The following is a 9924-nucleotide window of genomic DNA, read 5'->3' on the forward strand; positions in this document are numbered from 1 at the left end:
AAGAACTGAAGAAAAAAATTCAAACCAAGAGTTGCAGTAGTGAAGGATTCTGTGGGCAAAATACTGAAGAAAACAGGACACGTCAAAAGAAGATGGAAGGAATATACAGAGTCACTATACCAAAAAGAATTGGTCTATGTTCAATCACGTCAGGAGGTGGCACATGATCAAGAACTGATGATATGGAAGGAAGAAGTCCAAGCTGCACTGAATGCATTGGCAAAAAACAAGGATGCAGGGATTAATGGAATACCAATCGAGATGTTTCACCAAAGGATGCAGCACTGGAAGTTCTCATTCATCTATGCCAAGAAATTTGCAAGACAGGTACCTGGCCAACCAACTGGAAGAGATCCATACTTATGCCTATTCCAAAGAAAAGTGATCCAAGAGAATACAGAAATTATCAAACAATATCATTAAAATCACTCAGGACCTCTTTGCCGCATCTACTGCAAGAATGAAGACCATTCTCAGCAACCAGACTGTCGACATTCCAGAAAATGTCGACATCACTCTGAAGGGACGCACGGTTATTGTGAAGGGCCCCAGAGGGACTTTGCGGAGGGACTTCAATCACATCAATGTAGAACTCAGTCTCCTTGGAAAGAAAAAGAAGAGGCTTCGTGTTGACAAATGGTGGGGAAATAGAAAGGAACTGGCTACAGTTCACACTATCTGCAGTCATGTACAGAACATGATCAAGGGTGTTACACTGGGCTTCCATTACAAGATGAGGTCTGTGTATGCTTACTTCCCCATCAACGTTGTTATCCAGGAGAGTGGGTCACTTGTTGAAATCCGAAACTTCTTGGGTGAAAAATACATCCGTAGGGTTCGGATGAGGCCAGGTGTTGCTTGTTCAGTATCTCAAGCCCAGAAGGATGAGTTAATTCTTGAAGGAAATGTCATTGAGCTTGTATCAAATTCAGCAAGCCACGACAGTTAAAAACAAGGATATCCAAAAATTTTTGGATGGCACCTATGTTTCTGAAAAAGGAAGTGTTCAACAGGCCGACGAGTAAGATCTAAGAGTTGTCCAGCTACGGAAATGAGGCCGGATGATTCCCAAGACTTAACGGGTGATATTTTTAAGAAGCAATAAAATTCATTTATTCAAAAAAAAAAATCACACAGGAGTAAAATTTTTGCTGAAGATTCTTCAAAAGTGGTTGAGGCAGTACATCTATAGGGAACTGCCAGAAATTCAAGCTGGGTTCAGAAGAGGACATGGAACGAGAGATATCATTGCTGATATCAGATGGATCCTGGCTGAAAGCAGAGAATACCAGAAAGATGTTTACCTGTTTTATTGACTGTGCAAAGGCATTCAACTGTGTGGATCATAACAAATTATGGACAACATTGCAAAGAACGGGAATTCGAGAATTCTGTATTGTGCTCAGAGGAACCTGTACATAAGATCAAGAGGCAATCGTTAGAATAGAACAAGAGGATACTATGTGGTTTAAAGTCAGGAAAGGTGTGCGTCAGGGTTGTATCCTTTCATCATACTTACTCAATCTGTATACTGAGCAATTAATCTGAGAAGCTGGACCATATGAAGAAGAACTGGGCAGGAGGATCTGAGGAAGACTAAAAAACTACCTGCAATATGCAGAAGACACAACTTTGCTTGCTGGAAGTGAAGGAGACTTGAGGCACTTACTGATGAAGATCAAAGACCACAGCCTTCAGTATGGATGACACCTCAACATAAGACAAAAATTCTCACAACTGGCCCAATAAGAAACATCATGATAAACGGAGAAAAGATTGAAGTTGTCAAGGATTTCACTTTACTTGGATCCACAATCAATGCCCATGGAAGCAGTAGTCAAGAAATCAAACAGCCTATTGCATTGGGCAAATCTGCTGCAAAAGACCCCTTTAAAGTGTTCAAAAGCAAAAATGTCACTTTAAAGACTAAAGTGCACCTGATCCAAGCCATGGTCATTTCAATCACATCATATGTGTGTGAAAGCTGGACAGTGCATAAGGAAGACCAAAGAAGAATTGATGCCTTTGAATTATGGTGTTGGTGAAGAATATTGGATATACCATGGACTGCCAAAGGAATGAACAAATCTGACTTTGAAGAAGTACAGCCAGTATGCTCCTTAGAAGCAAAGATGGTGGGACTTCGTCTTACATACTTTAGACATATTATCAGGAGGGATCAGTCCCTGGAGAAGGACATGGTGCTTGATAGAGGGTCAGTGAAAGAGAGGAAGACCCTCAAAGAGATGGATTGACACAGTGGCTGCAACACGGGGCTCAAACATAGTAACGACTGTGAGGATAAAACAGGACTGGGCAGTGTTTTGTCCTGTTGTACATAGGTTCGCCATGAGTCAGAACTGGCTCAATGACACCTAATAACAACATTGTGTTAATCCACCTTTTTTTTTTATTAACTTTTATTGAGCTTCAAGTGAACGTTTACAATCAAGTCAAACTGTCACATATAAGTTTATATACGCCTTACTCCCTACTCCCACTTGCTCTCCCCCTAATGAGTAAGCCCTTCCAGTCTCTCCTTTCTTGACAATTTTGCCAGCTTCCAACTCTCTCTATCCTCCCATCCCCCCTCCAGACAGGAGATGCCAATACAGTCTCAAGTGTCCACCTGATACAAATAGCTCACTCTTCATCACCATCTCTCTCCTACCCACTGTCCAGTCCCTTCCATGTCTGATGAGTTGTCTTCGGGAATGGTTCCCGTCCTGGGCCAACAGAAGGTTTGGGGACGATGACCGCCAGGATTCCTCTAGTCTCAGTCAGACCATTAAGTATGGTCTTTTTGTGAGAATTTGGGGTCTGCATCCCACTGATCTCCTGCTCCCTCAGGGGTCCTCTGTTGTGCTCCCTGTCAGGGCAGTCATCGGTTGTGGCCGGGCACCAACTAGTTCTTCCGGTCTCAGGATGATGTAGGTCTCTGGTTCATGTGGCCCTTTCTGTCTCTTGGGCTTTTAGTTGTCGTGTGACCTTGGTGTTCTTCATTCTCCTTTGATCCAGGTGGGTTGAGACAAATTGATGCATCTTAGATGGCCGCTTGTTAGCATTTAAGACCCCGGACGCCACATTTCAAAGTGTGATCCAGAATGTTTTCATAATAGAATTATTTTGCCAATTGACTTAGAAATCCCCTTAAATCATGGTCCCCAAACCCCCACCCTTGCTCCGCTGACCTTCGAAGCATTCAGTTTATCCCGGAAACGTCTTTGCTTTTGGTCCAGTCCAGTTGAGCTGACCTTTCATGTATTGAGTATTGTCCTTCCCTTCACCTAAAGCAGTTCTTATCTACTAACTAATCAGTAAAAAACCCTCTCCCACCCTCCCTCCCTCCCCCCTTTGTAACCACAAAAGTATGTGTTCTTCTCAGTTTATACTATTTCTCAAGATCTTATAATAGTGGTCTTATACAATATTTGTCCTTTGCCTCTGACAAATTTCGCTCAGCATAATGCCTTCCAGGTTCCTCCATGTTATGAAATGTTTCACAGATTCTTCACTGTTCTTTATCGATGCGTAGTATTCCATTGTGTGAATATACCACAATTTATTTAATCATTCATCCGTTGATGGACACCTTGGTTGCTTCCAGCTTTTTGCTATTGTAAACAGAGCTGCAATAAACATGGGTGTGCATATATCTGTTTGTGTGAAGGCTCTTATTTCTCTAGGGTATATTCCGAGGAGTGGGATTTCTGGGTTGTATGGTAGTTCTATTTCTAACTGTTTAAGATAACGTGAGATAGATTTCCAAAGTGGTTGTACCATTTGACATTCCCACCAGCAGTGTATAAGAGTTCCAATCTCTCCACAGCCTCTCCAACATTTATTATTTTGTGTTTTTTGGATTAATGCCAGCCTTGTTGGAGTGAGATGGAATCTCATCATAGTTTTAATTCGCATTTCTCTAATGGCTGATGATCGAGAGCATTTTCTCATGTATCTGTTAGCTGCCTGAATATCTTCTTTAGTGAAGTGTGTGTTCATATCCTTTGCCCACTTCTTGATTGGGTTGTTTGTCTTTTTGTGGTTGAGTTTTGACAGAATCATATAGATTTTAGAGATCAGGCGCTGGTCGGAGATGTCATAGCTGAAAATTCTTTCCCAATCTGTAGGTGGTCTTTTTACTCTTTTGGTGAAGTCTTTAGATGAGCATAGGTGTTTGATTTTTAGGAGCTCCCGGTTATCTGGTTTCTCTTCGTCATTTTTGGTAATGTTTTGTATTCTGTTTATGCCTTGTATTAGGGCTCCTAACGTTGTCCCTATTTTTTCTTCCATGATCTTTATCATTTTAGTCTTTATGTTTAGGTCTTTGATCCACTTGGAGTTAGTTTTTGTGCATGGTGTGAGGTATGGGTCCTGTTTCATTTTTTTGCAAGTGGATATCCAGTTATGCCAGCACTATTTGTTAAAAAGACTATCTTTTCCCCAATTAACTGACACTGGGCCTTTGTGGAATACCAGCTGCTCATATGTGGATGGATTTATATCTGGGTTCTCAATTCTGTTCCATTGGTCTATGTGCCTGTTGTACCAGTACCAGGCTGTTTTGACTACTGTGGCTGTATAATAGGTTCTGAAATCAGGTAGAGTGAGGCCTCCCACTTTCTTCTTCTTTTTCAGTAATGCTTTACTTATCCGAGGCTTCTTTCCCTTCCATATGAAGTTGGTGATTTGTTTCTCTATCACCTTAAAAAATGACATTGGAATTTGGATCAGAAGTGCATTGTACATATAGATGGCTTTTCGTAGAATAGACATTTTTACTATGTTAAGTCTTCCTATCCATGAGCAAGGTATGTTTTTCCACTTAAGTAGTTCATTTTTAGTTTCTTGTAGTAGTACTTTGTAGTTTTCTTTGTATAGGTCTTGTACATCTTTGGTAAGATTTATTCCTAAGTATTTTATCTTCTTGGGGGCTACTGTGAATGGTATTGATTTGGTGATTTCCTCTTCGATGTTCTTTTTGTTGATGTAGAGGAATCCAAGTGATTTTTGTATGTTTATCTTATAACCTGAGACTCTGCCAAACTCTTCTATTAGTTTCAGTAGTTTTCTGGAGGATTCCTTAGGGTTTTCTGTGTATAAGATCATGTCATCTGCAAATAGAGATAATTTTACTTCCTCCTTGCCAATCCGGATGCCTTTATTTCTTTGTCTAGCTTCATTGCTCTGGCTAGGACCTCTAGCACAATGTTGAATAAGAGCGGTGATAAAGGGCATCCTTGTCTGGTTCCCGTTCTCAAGGGAAATGTTTTCAGGCTCTCTCCATTTAGAGTGATGTTGGCTGTTGGCTTTGTATAGATGCCCTTTATTATGCTGAGGAATTTTCCTTCAATTCCTAGTTTGGTGAGAGTTTTTATTATAAATGGGTGTTGGACTTTGTCAAATGCCTTTTCTGCATCAATTGATAAGATCATGTGGTTTTTGTCTTTTGTTTTATTTATATGGTAAAAAAAAAATAAATAATGGTTTTTCTAATATTAAACCAGCCTTGCATACCTGGTGATAAATCCCACTTGGTCATGCTGGATTAATCTTTTGATATGTTGTTGAATTCTGATGGCTAGAATTTTGTTGAGGATTTTTGCATCTATGTTCATGAGGGATATAGGTCTGTAATTTTCTTTTTTTGTGATGTCTTTACCTGGTTTTGGTATCAGGGAAATGGTGGCTTCATAGAATGAGTTAGGTAGTATTCCGTCATTTCTTATGCTTTGAAATACCTTTAGTAGTAGTGGCGTTAACTCTTCTCTGAAAGTTTAGTAGAACTCTGCAGTAATGCCATCCGGGCCAGGGCTTTTTTTTTTGGGAGTTTTTTGACTACCGTTTCAATCTCTTTTTTTGTTATGGTTCTATTTAATTGTTCTACTTCTGATTGTGTTAGTTTAGGTAGATAGTGTTTTTCCAGGAATTCATCCATTTCTTCTAGGTTTGCAAATTTGGTAGAGTAGAACTTTTCATAATAATCTGATATGATTCTTTTAATTTCAGTTGGGTCTGTTGTGATGTGGCCCATCTCGTTTCTTATTCGGGTTATTTGTTTCCTTTCCTGTATTTCTTTAGTCAGTCTGGCCAATGGTTTATCAATTTTGTTAATTTTTTCAAAGAACCAGCTTTTGGCTTTGTTAACTCTTTCAATTGTTTTTCTGTTCTCTAATTCATTTAGTTCAGCTCTAATTTTCATTGTTTTCTTCTGGTGCCTGATGGATTCTTTTGTTGCTTACTTTCTATTTGTTAAAGTTGTAGGGACATAATCCACCTTTTTGTGGGTTTTCACTAACCCTCTACTTTATCAGACTTTATCAATCGCTTTTCTAGAAATTAGTCCAAAGTAAGTTGAGTGGAAGTCTCACCATTCTCACTTTTACGGAGCATTCCAGTTGTACTTCTTTAAGACTGATTTGTCCATTCTTTGGCAAACCATGGTATATTCAATATTCTTTGCCCACACCATAGTTTGAAAGCACCTACCCAGTGTAGGATAATGCAAACTTATGTTCAATTAGAAGTGCAAGCCCATTCAAACCATAAAGCATAAGAAATCAACTAACCGAACCTTTGGCCATTTGAGGAATAGTACACAAAATCAACTAGACTTTTCTTGGTGTCAAAATCGTTCTGGGCTTCCAACCCTTGCTACCGGTAAAACTGTGTGGAGGGATATTATTACATCACTGGTGCTCAACACCTGCTGAGTGATGTCTTCCTTCATCAGCCTTCACATTGGTTCTTTCATCTCCTAACTCTGCAAAACATCAAAACATTTCCCTCTGTTCTGAACTGTCTGGTTGCTAGAAACAGATTTTGAAGCCCACTGCTGACATGTTACCAGGAACACAAGCTACCTTGTCTTCCTTTGTGAAAAATAAATGCTCTGTCGTGTAAAAGGTGTCAAAGCAGAGGGCTAACATCTTGGGATGGCAAGCCTGTGATGATCTTTTTTACTAGTGCCAGTTTTTTTTTTTTTTTAAACTTTAAATGTATAGGAGTATCTGTTTTTGACATACTCACGAATTATTTTAGAATTTATTGGCTAACTACTTGCCCCTGTTCATCAAAAACCTGGACTAAGTTTATAGCAGCACAAAATGTCCCTTTGGATTTTTACTAATGGATTAATGGTGCTAACGAACATTTGGGGATACCAAGAAAAAACGGGATGTTTATTAGACTCACTTCTAAGAACCTGTTAAAAATAAACGGAATCGTTTAATGATTGAATGTGGTTGTTTACATTTCAAAGCTGATTAACTTAAATTTAATCTTTGTTTTCTTTCATTAGATGCTGTGGAAGTTCTCTGTCATTACTTTAATTAGATGCATTAATAAGGTTTTAAGACACCCGTGCACAGAGCTATGTGCAAATTTAAACAAATGCACCAGAACCTGGTGAGGTAGAAGTCGTGTTTTTAATGTGCTAACTGAGAGCTAGTTGTGGGTTTTGTTGTTTAGTCTTTTTCATATTCTTTTTTATGTATGTATGTGAATGTTTGCAAAAATCAGTAAGAAATCCTGATCCGTTTTAGTTCTCATTTGGATCTGTAGAATGTACCACAGCTCCCAGGAGGACCACAAGATCCTTATCTGAATTTCGTGTGATGAACCCAGATTACGATGCTGAGAATGAAGACGAAAAATTAAGCAAGCATGAATTTGCTCCTACAGGAGGGAAAGGAGGCTGCATACATATCCATAACACCAATTCTATTTTAGGTGGATGTTCATTTTTTATTTATCTCAAAGGAACGTAAAAGAGAACTTGAAATTCATTTTGGAATCAGCTGACTACAATTAGACGAGTGCTTAGAAGCTCTTGAATTATAAACTGTCGTTAGCCCATTTGAGTTTTGGAAGGGTGGAATAACCTTTAGCTAAAAATTTAAGATAAGTGTGAAAAGTTCGCGTAGCCACTTTTGTTGTCTGAATTACATTATATTTGACCGATCACTAATGCAAGAATTCATGTGTTTACACATAGAAATAATGGAGCTATGTAACAACTGTTTCACTATTCAGTGTTTTAAGGGTTGTCTTGAGCCTTAATGGAATCTTTTCTAGCGTTCCTTATATTAGTGACACTGTTACAGGTATTGATACAATTTTCTTGCATTTGGGAATCATCTTTTTCTTAGACATCTGCATAACAGGCCGTAAAAATTTATAAATATGTAACTGGTAGCATATATAAGCATGAACTATAAGATTCTTTTTAAAGAAGTATTTACAATAAACGGCTGCTAACCAAAGGGTCGACAGTTCGAATCCGCCAGGCGCTCCTTGGAAACTCTACAGGGGGGCAGTTCTACTCTGTCCGATAGGGTCGCTATGAGTCGGAATCGACTCGACGGCACTGGGTTTGGTTTTTTTTTTAATTATTAAAACAATCTAGTTAGTTTTAAGTATTTCACTAGCATTAACAGAGATTCAAAACCCAGCCTACCTAGACTGCATATTAGCTTATAATGACTTAGGAGTAATCAGCTTTCCCAGATGGCTTCACAAGGAAGAGAGGAAATAAAAATAAAACAGTTTTAAAACCAGGTAACTAATTACTATACACAAATTATTTGTAAACAGTTTCTCTCCTTTGAACAAAAGAAATAAGTTTAGCTGAACTGAACTGAAGCTCTCATTGCCAAACCCACAACAGAGCCATTTTCCTAAAAGAATAGTCCTATATTATGGATATAGTGATGAGTAAGACACCAGGCAGGGCGGTAATCAAAAACAAACTGATGTTTGAGCTAGCTAATTTGAATGGCCAGGCTTTGAGGCAGCTGGGATGGAGTTTGTATTTTTTTTTTTTTTTTTTTTGAAGAACAGAGGCCTTTGTCTGAATTCTGAGTGAGATTCTGGCTTGCAAATGACTGTATTCTTCCCCACCTCCTGTTTAGTAGCTTCAGCTTTCCAAGAGGTCTTTGCCTCTGCCATTCTTCCCTAGTTTGAAGGGTTCTTGAAAGCCATACTAAATGAAATTGGAGAAATTGTCTGAATTTTTTGTTTCGCTTTTCATGCCTTCTTTGGCAATAGTCTCAAAGTTTTGGTAACTTTGGAATAAAGTCACCCCACATTTGCTTCAAAACAAATCGTATATTCTTCTAGTCAGTTTTCTTTTTTTCTCATTATCATTCGTTGGTAGCAGTAGTCAGTAACGGATATTTTTATTGTGTTGTACATGAGGTGTTGAGTTAGTGTTTTACCCTGATTCTCATTTAATCATCCCAGTACCCCCTGTGAAGGAGTAATAGCCACGTTGTAGAGATAAGAAGACTAAGACATAGAGGTTAAGAATTTACACAAGTTTAACAGTGAGTGGAAAGGCAGAAATGGATCTAAGTCTGCCTGACTTCCAGGCTCTGTGCTGTTGATTAGTATGCTTCAAAAAAGAATACGTTGTCATGATTGCCACTTCTTATTTGAATGAGAAAGTGATTACTTCAGGTGAAAATGACTCTTAACACACAGCAACGGATGGTCATGTCTGTTAAAAATAAGCAAAACTCAAAGAAATTGAAATATAAGGTTTATGCTGAGCAAGTATTCTGCAAACATATAGGGAGACCATTCTGATTCCAAAAAAAAGAAAAAGAAAATGGCTCAAAGTAGGCTGGTTACAATGAAGCTTATAAAGAAAAGAGGATGGAGAAGAACAGAAAAACAACCACTGGCTAATCTTAACAAGATTCAGTGAACCTTCCCTTCCCCTTTTTACTGAGATCAACTGATACCAGTTCACCTGGCTCTATCCACCCACCTGCAAGCATGATACTTTCGTGTGTGTGTGTGTGTGTGTGTGCGTGCGTGCTTTAAGTAAAAGATTACAACTCAAGCGACTTTCTCAAACAAAAATTTATACACATTGTTATGTGAACCTGGGTGCTCTCTCTATTATGTGACAGCACACCC

The 9924-nt window shown here is 38.7% G+C and overlaps 1 protein-coding gene across 1 annotated transcript; it reads left to right on the forward strand.

The window, feature by feature from the left end:
• Positions 1-442: 442 nt before the first annotated feature.
• Positions 443-1120, forward strand: LOC126058704 (60S ribosomal protein L9-like). Its single transcript, XM_049853924.1, has one exon. It carries the CDS (start codon positions 461-463, stop codon positions 947-949), a length of 489 nt encoding a protein of 162 aa, XP_049709881.1. The 5' UTR covers positions 443-460; the 3' UTR covers positions 950-1120.
• The last annotated feature ends 8804 nt before the right edge of the window (positions 1121-9924 follow it).

This window comes from Elephas maximus, chromosome 15 (assembly GCF_024166365.1).
Source record: "Elephas maximus indicus isolate mEleMax1 chromosome 15, mEleMax1 primary haplotype, whole genome shotgun sequence".
Lineage (NCBI taxonomy): Eukaryota > Metazoa > Chordata > Mammalia > Proboscidea > Elephantidae > Elephas > Elephas maximus.